At 41.1% G+C, this 17,344-nt stretch overlaps 1 protein-coding gene across 5 annotated transcripts in view; it reads left to right on the forward strand.

The window, feature by feature from the left end:
• The first annotated feature begins 1,612 nt into the window (after positions 1-1,612).
• SEC24C (SEC24 homolog C, COPII component) overlaps positions 1,613-17,344 on the forward strand; it is a 39,432-nt gene continuing 23,700 nt past the window's right edge. The window contains exons 1-8 of one of the 5 annotated variants that reach the window (XM_075610627.1): positions 1,613-1,766; positions 3,964-4,160; positions 7,657-7,746; positions 8,689-8,827; positions 9,307-9,476; positions 10,169-10,603; positions 11,852-12,003; positions 13,664-13,732. In XM_075610627.1, coding sequence (XP_075466742.1) covers positions 3,992-4,160; positions 7,657-7,746; positions 8,689-8,827; positions 9,307-9,476; positions 10,169-10,603; positions 11,852-12,003; positions 13,664-13,732 — 1,224 coding nt within the window. In that variant the 5' untranslated portion in view covers positions 1,613-1,766; positions 3,964-3,991. Of the gene's footprint in view, positions 1,827-3,963; positions 4,161-7,656; positions 7,747-8,688; positions 8,828-9,306; positions 9,477-10,168; positions 10,604-11,851; positions 12,004-13,663; positions 13,733-17,344 lie in introns of all 5 variants that reach the window. The other 4 variants (XM_075610628.1, XM_075610629.1, XM_075610630.1 and 1 more) reach the window with 4 other exon arrangements.

The following is a 17,344-nucleotide window of genomic DNA, read 5'->3' on the forward strand; positions in this document are numbered from 1 at the left end:
TCGCTTGGATGGGGTTCTGGCTTTCGCGCCAAACCCTTGAGAAGGAAGGGAACCTCCATTTTGGGTACAGTCCTTTCACAGACAACGTCGTGACCACGATTCCGACAGAAATCCGTTCCCTGTGGTTCCTCACAGCACATAGATCAGCAGTCTACCAAGAGTAGGTTGTACCCAGGCTAGCAAAGCTCCATCTCAATATGCTGTACACGATCTTAGTCCATTACAAGCACTCTGTGGTTCCATAGTCTGGCTACTGGCTAGTAGTACTCTGGGCTTCTTCCCAATGCAGTACTCTTACGCCGCCCCTTTTGGCTGCCGGTATCACGGATCCTATCCAGGGGTCCCTCTTAACTGCGTTAAGCAGGCCACCCCCTAGGCATCCCGATTACCCACCTTATGATGACTTAGAAAAGCAATAGCCTTTGTGTCTCCAGACCATTCACCCGATAGGGCCATCTAGGTCATCTGTGTGAGGTTACTCTCCTCCTAACTACACCTAGCTTCCCTCCTTCATTCAGTACTTGCTCTGGAAGCGTACCTTGTTACTTCCAGCTTTTTTTCGCTGTAAGCCTGTCCTGTTATCGCATCTCAGCAGCGCCTCCAAATGTAACGGTGTTCTCCCCCCCAATCGCAGATAGGGGCCATTACAGGGTGGGTGTGGTGCATACCTGCTGGTAACAAGAGGGCTGAGTCGGTGATGACTTGGGGACACGGGAACAGGCTTCTGGGGTCCATACCCCACGTAATACTTAGCAGTGCAGCGCTTCCATCTGCCATGGGCTCCAGGGAAATGGAGATGATCTCCCACGGTAGAATTGATTACCTCTTCCCCCAGTTAGATCACACACCAGGCCGGTGTATATTGCAAACAGGAACGGTTTATTACTACACACTTTGCAGTAACACAACAGGTACTCAGCAGTCTTCTGCCGGATACAGTCTCTTTAGATCAGCTCTCACTGGAGATGGTCCCTGGACCGTCACTACAGACCAAGGGCACCCACAGCCGTCCTAGCTCTTCCCCACCTCCCTAGCGGAGGCAGAGGTATTGCCCGTAGGGAAGAGCACATGGGTAGGCCCCAATCTCAGGCTCTCCGACGTGTGACCTTCCTCCCTCAAATGGTAAGGAAGAACCTCTAACTTTAGGGCGGTCCTGCCCTTAAGTACAGCCAGAAGGTGGGCACCCCGTTGTCCCAGCTACAACAGGATGTGCCACCCCCCGCTGTCACTCAAGTGCAGTACCAAAGGTGAAGGTGAAAACCCCATACCAACTACTGGCAAGCCTGTACATACCAGGGTTTACTGCCAGCCCATTGGGTACAATAGTAGCCAGGGGTACCCCGCTACACAGATATTTCAAGTTATTTATTCACATATTAGTAAGATTTATGAGGAATATTGAGAGAAATGTTCTGAGACAATAACAGAAAGAAAACATTTCTATAACTGGTGAGGGTGCAGTGCTGTTAGGGGCTGGTCTGTTTGCCTGAATCAAAGATGGCCGACCATGCCTCATACAAAAGGTTGGTCAATTCACCCCCACGCCCCCCCCGGGGATTGCGCATGCGCACTGCGTCTTCTGAGGCCGCTTCTCCTTCCGTCTCTGCCCTTCTGTTGCGGGAGGAGGGAGAGCGTGAGAGTGAGGACGTGGCAGCAGCAGAGAAGCTGGCGGAGTCTGTGGGGAGCTACGGCGTCATTTCCGGTCGGAACTAGACGACGCTTTTGAGAGGCGGACGGGAAGTAAGAGAGAGCCGGAACGGGAGGCGGTGAGTGCGAGATTCCGGGGAGGCCTGCTATAGGGACGAGGAAGACGGGGCCTGAGGGAGGTGAGGCCGGAGGGGGAGACCCGGGCGCCCCGGTGCTGTTTAGACCAATACACCACAGCTAGGCCAAAAGCCTGCGGTGTATCACTGACAGGCCTCCCTGTCACCTCACAGGTCCAGCCGCAGGAGGCGGCGGCTATGAGCAGATGCATGGGGGTCACAGCAGCTTTATTTCAATGTGTTGTAAGCCTCTCTGGCAGCAAAATAGTTACATCCCCCCCGGTAATGTCACTGAAGTCAGAACTGAGCTCCACTCGCATATACATAGGCCCCTGGACCTTAACATTTATTTAGTAGGGCTGCATAACGTGGTAATTAGACCATAAATAAGGCAAGAATAAAAAAAAATACAGTTAAATGCACATTTAAACCCCTTTGTTGCTGGGGGGGGAGGGGGTGTTGTAATTCAGTGCAGACTCCCCAGTGGCAGTGAAGGGGTTAATTTGGTGTGAGGCTAGTGTGATAATGATGGATACGAATGCCGCTACCGCCCCTTCCATAGAAATATATTTATGGTTAGAGTAACTTTGGCTCCGCAGTCACTGTCCTCAGTATCTCCAGGGTACCCAGGCTCCACCTGTCACCACCTCTCTTGAGACAGGACTCCAGATTTCCAGGGTAGTTCAGTCTGGTCCTGTGCATTACCGGTATAGGTTTTGGAGTTAGTTTCCAAGATCAGAACTACAGATTCTGAATGTCAGGGTTGAAAATGTGAAAATCCAACATTTAATTAAATGGTTTAAATATTGTGGAGCTAGTTGAAAGGAGTTGAATCCTTTTTTAGATGCTAAATTATTGTTTAAACGTGTTTAATGAGCAAACTTAAGCGAGGTTATTCATCTCATTTTCAATATATATATTCTGAGATCGCAGGAAAATAATGGTTTGTTCTGGAGTCTGTGATCATGGCAGGAAATTAAGTCTAACTTGTTTAGTAGTCACTTTGCTGTGGCTCTCATGTTTGCAGTTAAATAAGCTGACACTGCACTGCTAAGGTACAGTGCCTAGAACAGTACAGGTGTGACCAATCATAGTCTTCTTATCTAACTGTGTGTAAGGCAGTAGTAATGAGTAACTTGCTGTTGGCCAGAGCAAGAGGCTAAACAGTCCTCTCCCATTCTCATTACACTGATCAACGGTGTATTCGATCACACTGTTTTGTGGGCCTCTAAGAGTGGATGGTGCTCTATTGATTAGCCACACATGTATTGTTCAAAGTCTGCTAATAAGATAATGCAGGTATTTATTAGAATGCCTTAGTGTAGTGTGTATATACTGTATCTGTGTGGGTAGAATATATAATTCCCAGTAAAATCCACACAAGTAATTAGCTAAGTTGCCAATCGATCCATTCTCATGCGATCGATCAAGATTCTACTCGGGGGTTCACTAAATGGCTGTCAGTGAAGCAGAAGAGGACCGAAGATGCAAAGTTCTGTGGGGAAGATAATGTGACCAGGCAGTCACTAGATACAATAGGTGCACTGCTAGAGAAAGGGCAGAGCTCAAAAAAGGGTGTAGCAGAGCCTGTTTCAGAAGAGGAAGGGGATGTGACTTTGTAAATGGTTGCTATAGAAACCAAAAATGCTTGTTACATTATAATACATTAAAATGTAATTTAGAGTTGTTTAAAAAAATGCTACAAGTATTTTCTCATAGTACAGAACTAATTTATTTAAAAAAACGCACTTGGGATATTGCTTTTGTCTGCAGCTTTAACTGATATTGACATAATTTGTAAACTCTTTTCGTGTGCGGCGAGTCCCTTTTAGGGTCCAGTGCAGTGCTGGCTTGATTCTTGTAGTAAATGACATTTTTAGATGAAACGTGGTTAGGTGTTGGAAGTAGGAATAAAATACAAATTAAGTAGGTTATTAGGCTTTACAACACCTTGTCAAATGATTAGACTAGAGGCAAATAATCTTTATCTAGATTCACTTGGTTTGTATAGAAACTATTATCTATTTCAGATCTAACTGGAAATGCTGAGACGTGTATACACTATTTGACCTCATCATTTATCAGTTCTAACATTTTGTAGGAACAGGTATCATTAACTTGAGTGCAGTAAGCCCTTAGTCCTAAGCGGCACTGGTAAACCTGTTCTTTTAAATACCACCTTCTGCTTCCTTCCGTACAGGTGAGACCAGTCTGGGGATGTACACAAGATGAACGTAAATCAGCAATCTCACCCAGCTACTCCTTACATGCAGCCCCAGCCTGGAGGATACCAACAGCCAGTTTATGGGGGGCAGTCAATGCCTGGAGGTCCTCGCCCTCAGTATGCTGGATACAATGGGCCATTGCAGGGGTATCCACAGCATGCCCCATCACAAGGTATTATGGATTCGGATACCATGGATGTTGTTAAATATTTATACCCTGTGCTTTGCAGTATGTTTGGTGTGCATCTCCTTTTAAAAAGGTTAGAACTACTACCCTTAGACTGTGCGCATACAAAACATTTAATTAGAATTTTTTACATAGTTGTTATAAGGCAATTATAAATGTATTACGTTCTTTAGAAGACATACATACATTTTGTTCCAATTCCTGTGTCGTTTTGTATTTAGTTATGCCAGTCCTATGAAATATTATGTACATTGTCAGAGCTGTAAAACATACATTTACTAGATGTGATTTGCAGATGTTGTATGCTTGTTGCACCCTGTGTGAGAGTGACTATGAAATGGGAAATTTGTCTCTTGGAAATATTTACATTTCATATTTAAATTGTGTGTAGGGCTACAAAACCTTATCTGATGATTATATGAACTGAATTGCAGCTGTATTTAACATCTCGGCTGAAATTCTGTGCAAAGTTATACAGCTCTGCCATGCAGGATACATGTTATGAACAAGTGGCCTAACTGCAACTAAAGCTTTAGGAAAATAATAATACATGAGTGGGTGTGTGTGCATGTTACATAACCATCATCTGGCATGCTACAGTATGTAAACAAAAGGAAGACTCATGGAAGACTTCAAAACAAGCATAGCTTTTACAGGAAAATAAATCTATACAATGATTACATTTCACATTTGATTTTCATATGTAATAAACAATTATAGAGCTGCTTTATATGAGATCAAATGCTACTTTAGCATAATAGAAATGGAACAAAAAATGTCTTGAATATTTGGGCTGAAGGAGTAGCTCAGTGCCTTTTTGATGTGGGAAGACCTGTTTTGAATGAATCTAACGGTGGCCAACTCCAGTCCTCAATAGCCACCAACATGTCAGGTTTTTAGGATATCCCTGCTTCAGCACAGGTAGCTGTCGTCCACTGAGCCACTAATTGAGCCACCTGTGCTGAAGCAGAGATCCTTAAAACCTGACCTGTTGGTGGCCCTTGAGGACTGGAGTTGGCCACACCTGCACTAGAGTAGTGTAGCTGCTTTATTCCGTGCCAGTGAATAACCCTCATAACATGCATATACACTGTCGGTGCTATATAGGAAAACAATATATTTTCTTTACTTGAATAAGTAGGTTTATATATTGCAAACAAATACAAAATAATCCTGCATGATGTAATATAAGGGCATTCTTCAGGTCCTGTACAAATGAGATAAAGACAAAAAACAGCGCACAACGCTCATAGTATAAAAAAGTTTAGTGTAAAGATACTGTTTCTAAAAAAGGGTAAGTAGTCTGCGTACAATAGACAAGATCTTTTAAGTATTTCATGTTACAAGACATGCGTTACCACACTGGGACCGAATGAAAGAGGATATTGGACGCCTTCTGGTCACTCCTTGATACATTTCTTGGGCTCCTGGATAACCACACGCTCCTCCCGATAGGTGGCCCCGCACCAGCGGGTACGATCGATCCTCCTAGGCGTATGTGGAGAGCAGCAGTCCTTTTTTTAGGTAGTCGTCACAGGAGTAAATGTTAAAGCACAGGAAACCTTCCGGTATAGTGAACCACGGCAGTGTATCTGTAGGTACCCCCTACATTACTACACAGCGTCCCGTATAGCGGTGACCGTGAAGTATCGGTAGTGTAGTACCAAAAACACCAAGTACCGGCCCCATTGGTCAGTGTAGCTAATGTCCGTAGAGACTAATGCTAACTCCAGCCCAGAAGTTAGTTCCTACAGTGCAGAGATAAGGTTAAAGACGTCACTCAAACTTGCTGCAATATTTATACTCCATGAGCCCTAAGCATTGGTGTGCGACTTTTGTTTTTTTAATTTAACTCATCTGGCCGCAAATATTGTGGCGTGTTTGAGTGACGTCTTTAACGGGGGGAGAAACACAGACAGCCCCTGGAAGTGGTAGCACTGCAGCTATGTTCAATATAGGGACTGAAGCGGGAGACTGCCTATGTAAGCAGTTGAGTCGATGGGACAAACGGTGGGGAGAAGGAAGTAAGTAAAATCCTCTTACCTCCTATGTACGCACTCGCATCCACCTGAGGTCCCACTGCTGGCAGTACTGATCCTCGCCGACCTCCGTAGTCTCAGGAAATCCTCCCCCTCCTCCGGGTGCCGCCGTCATGGAGTAGATAACGGTGAAAAAATAGAAGGAAAAACGGGGCACTCGTAATCCACAGTCAAATGAAACCAGAAAAATGGGTAGCCAGGTACACTGAAGCTCGACAAAAAAGGCTTTATTGGAACATTGGTAGGTGTACAAAAAGAAAAAAATTCCCACGCGTTTCACGTAAGTGTTGCGCTTTCTCAAGGAGCAATGATATACCGGAAGTGAATACATATATATATAGACTGACTGATTAAGAAACCGTATCGGACGCAGCTGTTTTCGGTGCATTGAAAACAATTACATTGAAATCAATTATCAATTGTTTTAAAAAACATATAATGTTGACACATAATGAGACCAAGAAATGGAGAAAACAATCATTGTTACTTATCATACCAAACACTAACTTCGTAATGTTGAATCCAAGGATACTAAGTTCCTGGATAAATGTGTATGGTTGTAAATGTACTACTCCATTAAACTGCACCAGTATATACTTTGTAACCTGTACTGCTAAACTGATAGTTATATAAGATCATGTATAGACTTAGCAGAGCATGAGGAACTTGATACTTGTTGCAACATACCCACATAATGATTATTGCTACAAAAGTACTCTTTTAATCAAAAGACACGTCAATGAAAATATCAGCTGTCAGCAAAATAGTTGACTAAACTATATCCTGAATGCTTAAACTATATGACACTACCTAATAACAAAATGGGAATTATGATTGAAAATTAAAGATGTTCATCCTGGATTGTAGTAACAATAAATGATCTAGATAATCTAATCTCAAATTTGTAATCCCAATGTAAAGACAACACAGATAATCATAATTAAAGTACACAAAAACAGTCATGATAAATAATACACAAATACACTAACTGAAAATGGAACTCTGTCTCAAGTATAATACCATATCAACTGGACTAAGATAGGCCGCCACAACTAAGAAAACGTCCCAGATCCCATTCAGTATTGAGACCATTGGGCTGAAGCGTTCCCAATGTTAATATCCAGAATGCTTCTCTCTGATGTAGCAGCCTACCTCTTCCCCCCCCCCCCCCGCTCCCTGTGGAATGGGGATATGTTCCAATGGTATATACACTTGAGTGATTGGAGAGAACCTACGGAACACTGAGAAATGTTTTGACACAGGGTGGTCTTTGTCTTGATGGCGTATTAATCTCACGTGTTCTAAAACGCGTATTTTAAGCAACCTTGTGGTAAAACCCACATATTGTTTTGTGTATGGTATCTATTCTAAATGTTTATTGCATTGCTGACCTTGCCACTTCTTATCTCTAATCTCTATCTTCCTTATTTGTGTATTTCCAGGTTTCCCTCCTAATTCAGCTTTCCCTTTAAAGGGGGGTCCTGATTCTTTCACCTCTGACACTTCTTCCCCTGTCACCTCTGACTATATAGGTAAATGTTCTTATGTAAGCCTTTTCTATTATCACATCTGTTATTAATGACAGACTCTTTGGATAGGGCAGGAGTGGCCAATTCCAGTCCTAAAGGACCACCAACCGTTCAGGTTTTAAGGATATCCCTGTTTCGGCTCAGTCACTGATTGAGCCACCTGTGCTGAAGCAGAGAGATCCTTAAAACCTGACCTGTTGGTGGCCTTTGAGGACTGGAGTTGGCCACCCCTGGGATAGAACCTCAAACAAACAATGGATTTTCGGAACTGCTGCAGTCAATCCGTTGTTTATATTAATAGTAATATTATTGAATGTTTAGAGCTTTAATGATCAGGTGTCATTGACTTAAAAAAATGCTGGTGCGTGCGTTTCATAAAAGCTGTTGTCCACGTGCAATTCTGTTTTATTTATTTGCAAAGCTTTCACTGTCAGATTTGTACCTTTTTGGTACACAAGGCGTATGGAAGTAGAGCAAAAGCAGAACGTGTAAGGGTGGCATAGCTTTCACTAGCCGTGTTAGTGTGCTTCCCTCGGGCATATTTCCATGCAGTTTTTTGTTGCTATGAATGTAGCAGACAATGGTCTGAGACGCACATAGTTCAATGTCATGCAGTTGTTGCTGGCTCATCCAAAGCTAGTCCTGAAATTCAAAATGAGCAGCAGGGGGTAGAAAGCAAGACCCAGCAGACTTCATTCTTAATCAGACACCTCTTTGAGGTTTCAGGGGTTGAAAGTAAGGAAGTATTACAAAGACACAAATTCTGACATTTTATTTTACAATAATGTGATTTTTCTTTTCTAATACATATTTCTAATCCATTTTGCTGGCTTTGCTATACAATTTAAATAAAATCATGGGATCTGTTTTGTCGTCAATAGCCACATCTGCAGAGAAGTTTTAATTATTACTCACAGTTTGTCTTTGATTATAATGTACTTTTAGGTCCCGTGAGATCTCCACCTACATCAGGGGCTCCCCCAACAACAGGTGCTTCTCTTCCACCTGAGCAGATGATGTATAATCAGCATGGGCAGGGGGACATGCAGAATGGACCAGCATTAATAGGCAATCAGATGCAAAGGTATTATGTCACTTTTTAACACCTCAAAGCTTGATGTTATGTAAAAGGTACAATCCTGTTACCCAGGTTTGCTTCATGCAATAGAAACTGGAATGGGTTGGACTGCTATGCAAAAGCTGTCTTATTTTCATCTGAATAAACATTTTTCCAACTTTATTTTCTTTTTGGGGGGTGTTCAACCTTGCTAACTACCCATAGGTAAACAATATAGATGACATATTTCCTTGTTTGCCGTTTGTGCTATTCGTAGTTCAGCTTTCAAGCTCACATTTTAGTAGCTAGTAAATGTTTGTTCAATGATGAAACTACATTGAAAGCATGGTGTTACTGGCTGAGTGCCTGACGTTGGGACACCAGTGCTATACGGAGCATTGCTTCCTTCATGTTTAGACCACATTTAGCAGGATTTACATGTGACCAGTGGGTGTAAAGCATCATTGTTATCGGATGATTTACTTAAGGTGTTCTTCCCTCAACAGGCCTCCAATGTCCCAACCATACATGCAACCAGGGACTTTGCCACCGGCAGCTAGTTTTCAGCCATATACTCCCACTTCAACCAATGCACAGCATCTAACTAACCAAATGAGGGGAATGCAGATTAGTGGCGTGGCAACATCCAATCCCCCTCCTGCCGGGCTGGGTTACGGTAAGACTTTGTGAATCTTTACAGGTTTATTTCCACACGTTAGCCAGACGTCCTCATACAGTGAATGGAATACATGGATATTTTGCTGGAGAGTTGTTTTGTTCTGAGTGCAAGAAAAATATTTGATTCAAGTAGATGGGTAACAAAGCGCTGACATCTTGTACAGGTTACCTGTAGCACCTATAAAAGTACTTTTATCAGGCCATGTACTATGCTTTGAGGTGTTGGGTATTTATGCTTATTTATATTATTTTTTTAATTGATGTAATTATAAATGTTGCCTATTGTATTATTATAGTAATTGCTTAATTTATTTTTTTTGTAGAATTAAAACCCTTGGTGTCAACAGAATTTTCTCAAATCAAGAATGTAGTTAGTTTGACAACCATGGGGAAAATAGAGTTTTTTTTTTAATTGCATGCATTTTGTCCTAGAATATGTGAAAAAGCATTTGACTAATACATGAATAGGTTATTAGGTTTGATTAGAATAGATACTAACAGTTTTTCACAAAAGAATACTAGGCTCCCACCAGTTCATTGGATGTAATATATAACATACAGTATAGCTAGCTTCTTTGTACTGTAAGTATTGTTGGATCAAGACACGTTTACCATCGTAAAGAGCTTTGGAGAATTGAGGCTTATATTTGTCATTTACTGAAGAATTATTATTTTGTGTTTTTTCCACAGGTACGCAGAGTCCCCTTCCACCGACCTCGGGAAGCTTTCCTGCCACTGGATCTGGTGTTTACACCCCATACTCTAATAACCAAGTTCCTCCTACCAGACTGCCACAGGTTCAGCAGCCCCAACAGCAGCATTTTGCCGGCCAGACAGCCCCACAGCGCTTTCCTGCTCCACAAGCCCAAGGTTATGGCCCTCCACCTGCTTCTGCTCCAAGTTATCAACATCCTATTGCTGGAGCCCCTCGACCCACATCAATGCAAGGTCCACCACTGGCAGAGCATGTTCTTTCAGGACCACCATTAACACAGCTTGACCATGGCTCCCCTACTCAATCGCAAACAACCATGCCTGGAGTTCCCCCAGGCCCTACAATGACTGGTTTTCAAGGACCACCTCCTATGACGTCTGCTCACAGCGGATTTCCTCTTCAGCAGAATGGTATGTCATTGCAAAGGCCCTTTACGTAGAAATACACACTGACATTTTGCCTTGCAACCACATTTAGACCACAGTAGTGTTTCGCTGGATAATATTTGGGTTTTATAGGCTGTAGCTGTTGTAACAAGACCGTTGATGAAACTAGAAGGCAATGCTGGAAAGCTGTGTTGAAATGTTAAAGGTCTCTTTGCCCTGTTTTACGTTAAAGATCAGCCATCCTGTTAACTATGAAGATAATTAAGAACATGTACATTATGTATCAAGCAGGTTTAACAGAACACGTTGTTAAACCCAAGGTACTTTTGATTAAAAATTAAATGGTGTATATTTTTTTTCCCCGTAATTGACCTCATGAAGTCCCTTGATGTACTTGTGTCTCAGGTCACACTGTTGGATAAGGAGATCTTCGGGGCAGTAATTTAGTGTATTTGCGTCACTTTCCTTTACATTGCCAACTATATAACAAAGTGGCACAGTGCAAAAAACGTAACATTTTCTAATTTAATTGCATATTAGACCGAAAGTTACTAGTTTAGTCATGAGTGTAATATGGGAGCATTTCATGGCTACCTCTGGAAAATACAGAGGCATCGGTTATTGTCCTATTTGATCTTGGCTTTTTCTACATTTTAATTGATTATCTTTAGAACATGAGGCAGCTGTTGACACGGCCACCAAAGTATATATTTCCTGAGCTAGTGAGGAGTTATTTTTTTTGTTAAATATTGTTTTTGATCACCCATCAAAATACAAAATAATACTTGATGCAGTATTGCTGTATAACAATCTGTAGTCTTTTTAGAGTTGGTTTTTTTTTGTTTGTTTTTTTAACGACGTAAACCCCCTAAATGCACCTTTTTAAAAGTTGGCGCTCTTTTTTTTAGCAGTGGAAGTGCTTAAATCAAGGGTTCTCAGCTCCAGTCTGCATACCCCCCAACAGGACAGGTTTTTAGGATATGCCTGCTTCAGCACAGGTGGCTCAGTCGAAGACTGCATCCTGACAACCTGACTTGTTGGGGGGGGAGGGCTTGAGGAATGGAGTTGAGAAACCCCTGACGTACGTAAAACTGCAACTCCAGATGTGTCCTCCTATTTAACTGTAACTTTTTCTGGAGGCTATAGTTTCCTTAACGCAACCTGCTGCTGCGTCACCAGCAGCAAAATAGCTGAACAGAAGTAAGTTTGCATGTGTCCTAAAGATGAAACACGTCTAATGTATTTCATGTACTGTTTGTTGTTTGTGCTCAGGTTCCTTCGGACCAACCAGGGGTCCACAGCCAGGGTACCCTGGTACTTATCCACTTCCTCCTGACTATGGAATTCAACCGGGTCCACAAGGGCCTCCTGCACCACCACCCCCTGCACAGAAAAGGTTGGACCCAGACTCCATTCCCAGTCCTGTAAGTGAATAATAAGTTACCCTTTACAAACTGGGGTTGTGTACACCAAATGTGAACTCCATGCCCTTAGAGGGTCAGTATGGGCAGCTGTAATAATTAGGATTACTTATATTACTCGTGGTTAAAATGAAATCTTTAAGCACCATTGCAAGTCTCTTAGTCTTGTACTAGACTCGGAGACCTGCGTGTGACATCTTCCATTTTCAAGCCTTGGCCAATAACCGTCAATAGTATTTGTGTGGGGGTTTTGCAAATTGAGAACGTAGTGACCCCCGCATATTAAACAGCGTATGACGCTTGGCGAACACCATTTTTGCTGGACAGAGAAGTGCCTTTAAATAACGAGTTACGTAATAGGAATGTCCTCATTTTTAATTAAATAACTGCTATACCTCTGAACATTTGCTTGTTGAAAACAAAGCTACTGTAATAACCAGCAAGACCTGTGAAGTAGCAATGACCGCTGCCAATATATAGGGAAGCTTCACTCCCAACTTAAATTGCAATATCCATTCTGACACCAAATTAATTTTACAAATACATCAGCAACTTTTATTTTGTACAGTAAATGACTGTATCTTGGTGCTTAGCACGGCACCTTATTGTTTACATGCAGCACGTTATTTATACGAAACCTTTAACATAAGTCCGTAGAATATTGAACATGAAGATACTGAAGTCACACTGTGCTTTGTATGAGAAGGAATTGTAATGTGACTTCACCTCACATAACTATATACCTGTTCCATTTGTGCAGTCTGCCTCTTATTGCTAAACCTGTTCCCTTATGTTTGCTTTGTGTGGGTTGTACAATTGAGCATTTTTATGTTATGTGGAAGGATTATATCAACAAGAGGAAATAAGTTCTATTTAAAATAAAATATACCATTTAAGTCGTCTTGATCACAGAATGCGTTTCCTTTTGGTATTGGTTTCTGGAGAGACCATGATTTAAGATGCAGTTTCTAATACTTAACATGTCATGTCCCTGCTAAGTACGACTACTTATGCACAATAAATTGTATTTGAAGAAAAGAAATAAGAAAAAAACTTTTTAAAAAAATAAGCTACTTTAGGGCATGTAATATTATGGGGCAGTACCTTTTTAGGGTTCTTCAGCATCAAGCAGGATAGTATTTAACAGGTTCCCACTTAGCTGCAGTTGTAAAACTGATTGTGTTAAATGTGCTTGATTTTCTTTTTTGTACCTGTGTTGGTTTGTGAGACCTACACATTGTTGTGTAATCATCTCACAAAGCAGATCTATAGACTACATTTGGGGCAAAAGTGCCATGTTTTACGTTTTGCCCAATGTCAGGTGGCAGTGTAACATTTCTGTGCTCGGCATAATGTCCTGCTGCTTGTGTCCTTTATATTTTGGTTTCCTACCTAGATATGGCATGTAATCCTTTGCATATTTTGAATGCCGGGTCACTATACACCTCTCTGTGACTCTTTTTGTAAGCGTAGCCTCGCAATTAACAGTTTGCATGAATTGCCATAGAAATGTTCCTGTCGACTGAAACATGGAAGGTGATATGGTGAGGGGTGAATAACAATGTTGCCTTTTTTCTTTTGTTTCTTTATTCTTTAATACTCTCTCTCTTTGCTATTTTGTGGTACCCTGTTTGTTCTCGTCTTAAAAACAATTAAAAAAAAGCAACTTAATGAGCTGCCACCCGCGCAGAAAACGAGACACAGAATAGACCCAGACGCAATTCCTAGCCCAGTAAGTGAAGCGTGTCTGTCTTTCCCTTGTTTTGTGTGTGATGGTGAAATGTGTCACACCGCCCTGTGCATGCCCGACGCCTGAGCGCTCACCTTACTAACGCATGTAGCCTTCAACCTTCCTCCTATCACTAATCACTTTATTTGTTCACGTGGTGATGGAAATTCAATGTTACAAGGATCATATTTCATTTAAATAGGAGTAATAGAAATTCCAACAACCAGGCAAATGCATTGTAGCCCCTTCTGTGCAGCCTTGTGCTATGTATTGCTCTGCAATGTGTGCTGGGCACCTTCAGTAAAGGGCTAAAACGAGCAGATTTTCAGATGAAACAAAAACTACTTCTTAAAAGCCGTGTCCTGCAAATTCTTTCAGGCCAAATTATTTTGATGGTGTTAATGAGAACAGTGTTATGAGCGTTTCCTTTGTTTGTATCAGTTGTATTAGTGCGATAAGTGGCTCCTGCTGTTCTAAATAATTGTAATTCTTCTCTGATTTCGTACGCGTCTGAGCCTCGCAAATATTTTCCTGGCTCTGTTCTTTAAATTGGTATTACATTCACTTATTTGTACGTGATCTGTCACTGGGAAATGTGTGTTAGTGTATGTCCAGTGCATTCAATGTATATATGTATGTCTAACGTTGTTATATGGAGAAGCTTGTTCAGCATTACAGAGCTTGGAACCAGAAGCAGTACATAATATTTTCCTAATTAATATCCAAGGCACTTGGAATAGAGGAGAAAATAAACACTGGCCTTATTTATTGTCTTTCCTGTTTCATTCCCAGTGTAAAATAAGTGTATAAAGAAATACAAAACTCCCTCCTCTGTCATTCTTACCATTAGTTATGGGAGATGATACGTGATCAGTGATCACCATGGATCACAGGTGCATGTCCTCACATTATACACTACATTCCTAATACTCTGGCCTGCTTAAAGGGGCAGTTCCTCTTAGCACCAAAGTGAACTAAGGTCAGCAGGTTAAAGCAGCATTTCATTCAAAATCCTATTTTTTTTACTATAAATTAAATGTGTAGTATTAGATAATACTTGGTGTATTTTTAAAAGAAGGGCATAGAGAGCATTGTTTCTTTATGTATGAAGTCTCCTTGGATTGCGAAAGCAACTACTTAGGGAGTAACATTACCACTTCCTCTTTTGAAATAGGCAGCCATATTGGGTGCCCTCGGAAGCAGGATCTACACCGATCGATCACGGGAGAATGATCGGCAGCTTAGATAATTGTATTGCTGTAAAGGCAAGGAACTGCTGCATTTATTTAATAAAACAAAATTGGACAAGAGGAAATGCCTCTTTAATTGAACCAAGATACTAAATAAAAGCTACACATCTCCTCCAGGTAAATGTAACAAAGAAAACAATATCAATGTTATCTAGGCTTGGGGGAATCTGCCCGGGGAGAACTGCTGGTATGTTCAGAACTTAAACACACTCAACAAATGATTTGCAATTGGACAATGTTATTTCTTCCCTCTGATTCATTAGAGAGGAACAAATATATATATTTATATCTGCAGGAAATGACAGGTTCATATTTCATTTTCTTGCCTTTACTTGCTGTTAATCATTAATAATGTTTTATAGATTGAATCTATATTAATGTCTGTAATGAACTTGACCAATGCAGAAACCTCTGGAAAGCCGTTTTGTGCAAATACATTGTATCCGTAATCAAGAATTTATATTAGAAGTGTTGAAGTATTGCATTGGAAATGTGCTTTTCACTGCATAAACAAAAATCAAATCAATATACATAAAACCGAATTTAATGCAACTTGAACCTCCTACATTAATAAACAATCAAACAATACAAAATGTATGCAAGTATAGTTGTTCAGGAAAGGAAAACGTGTCTTTGTTCAATGAAGGTTACTGCCTTTAACATTAAGTGGTTTATTGTCCATTGTCTTTTTATATAATAGTTAAATCTCAATAAAAATGTTTAACAACGGAAAGGGCTGATTTTAAAACAAATGGAAACAAGCTCTGGGTGTTTGTACAATTTTTATTTAACATCTTTAAAGCAGCAATCCTGCTTGCCATCAATTTTTTTACTTTACAATGATATGATTGAAGCAGGGGGTCTCCAGCGCTCAGCTGTTAACTTCCGCTCCGGGGAGCCCCTGCTTCCTGAGATACTTACCTCTGTAGGGGGTGCCCGAATCTCTCTGCAGGTTTAAATGTCCTGGTCACGCAGGCCACGGGGTGATGTCACAGCTTCCTATTGGCCCTCGTGATATAAACCATTTAAATGCTGCAATTTTAATAGCCCCACCAAGCCCCGTATGAGCTGCTACCTACAGAGATACCGGCATCCCCTACGGAGGTAAGTATCTCAGGAAGCAGGTGGTCCCCGGGGCTGACATTACCGAAGTTCAGCTCCAGAGACCCCCTGCTTAAAACGTGTAACGCTAAAAAAAAAAAAAAATTGGAAAACAGGATTGCTGCTTTAAGTGATGGGACAGTATGCCAATCCTCACATTATAAGGAGTTGCATAAGTAGACCATATTAATATTTATCTAGATACAAATAAGTAGAATCATTACTTTAAGAGCTGTTTTTCTTGTTGGTTTTTTGGTAAGAAAGCAAATTGCACTGAAAACTTTTTTTTTTTTTTTTAAATAAACAATGACCCACTACATGGAACTGCCCCTTTTTTTATTGGGGGGGGGAGGAGGAATGGCAATGTTATGTTTTGCCAAATAGTTATGTATTGTGAGTGTTGGGGTTAGCAATTAGTCCTCAGCTTTTTGATGTGATCCCAGGAAACCCCTGACCTTGCAATGACAAACATTTGGCGACCACTCAACCCCTGAAGATACTTACGGCACCTCATGTAGGTTAGAAAAACGTGCTGCGTTTATAAGCAAACACTGCACATTGAACCATTTTTTTACATTTTAAAAGTTGGAATTGTTCTGATCCATTGTCTGCAGGTGTTAAAATCTCATTACTAAACCCACTGACTCACAAAAAAATGACTTCTGTTGGTGTGTGGAGTAGGCCACACTACTACTACTGATTCCACATTCCCATGGTCTACTTAACAAGAAGTCACACCTCCAAGTTGTCATAGATAAGTTACTCAGATGGTATATTTCTAGGAAGCCTAATTTCTGACGTTTCACCTGCTATTAAAGTAATAAATGCTGCAGGACAATGCATTGCCATCTCCTGGATATCTTGTATTGGTACCTCCTACAAAAGAAAATTCCAGTTCTGTATTGTTTGTTTGACTTCAAAATATAAAACCTTTCTGCAAAAAAAAAAAATATATATATATACACACACACATAAAATAGTGTATACAATTTACCAGATTGTGTGTGTGTATGTATGTATGTATGTATGTATGTATGTATGTATGTATGTATGATAGCTATTCCTTACACTTGAGTTCTGATTTGCTGAAGGCTTTCTACCTGAAACCATCTGAAACACAATATGCATTTGTGACGATGTCATTAGTATCTGCCGAAGCTCTGACGGCAGAGATTGAGCTCCCCTCTGTATGTAGCACAATGCTGATTTGTTGATATCCTCATCTAACCTAATCCTTCGTTTCCTTTTTGCATGGAGAAATGTC

This window comes from Ascaphus truei, chromosome 8, assembly GCF_040206685.1.
Source record: "Ascaphus truei isolate aAscTru1 chromosome 8, aAscTru1.hap1, whole genome shotgun sequence".
Lineage (NCBI taxonomy): Eukaryota > Metazoa > Chordata > Amphibia > Anura > Ascaphidae > Ascaphus > Ascaphus truei.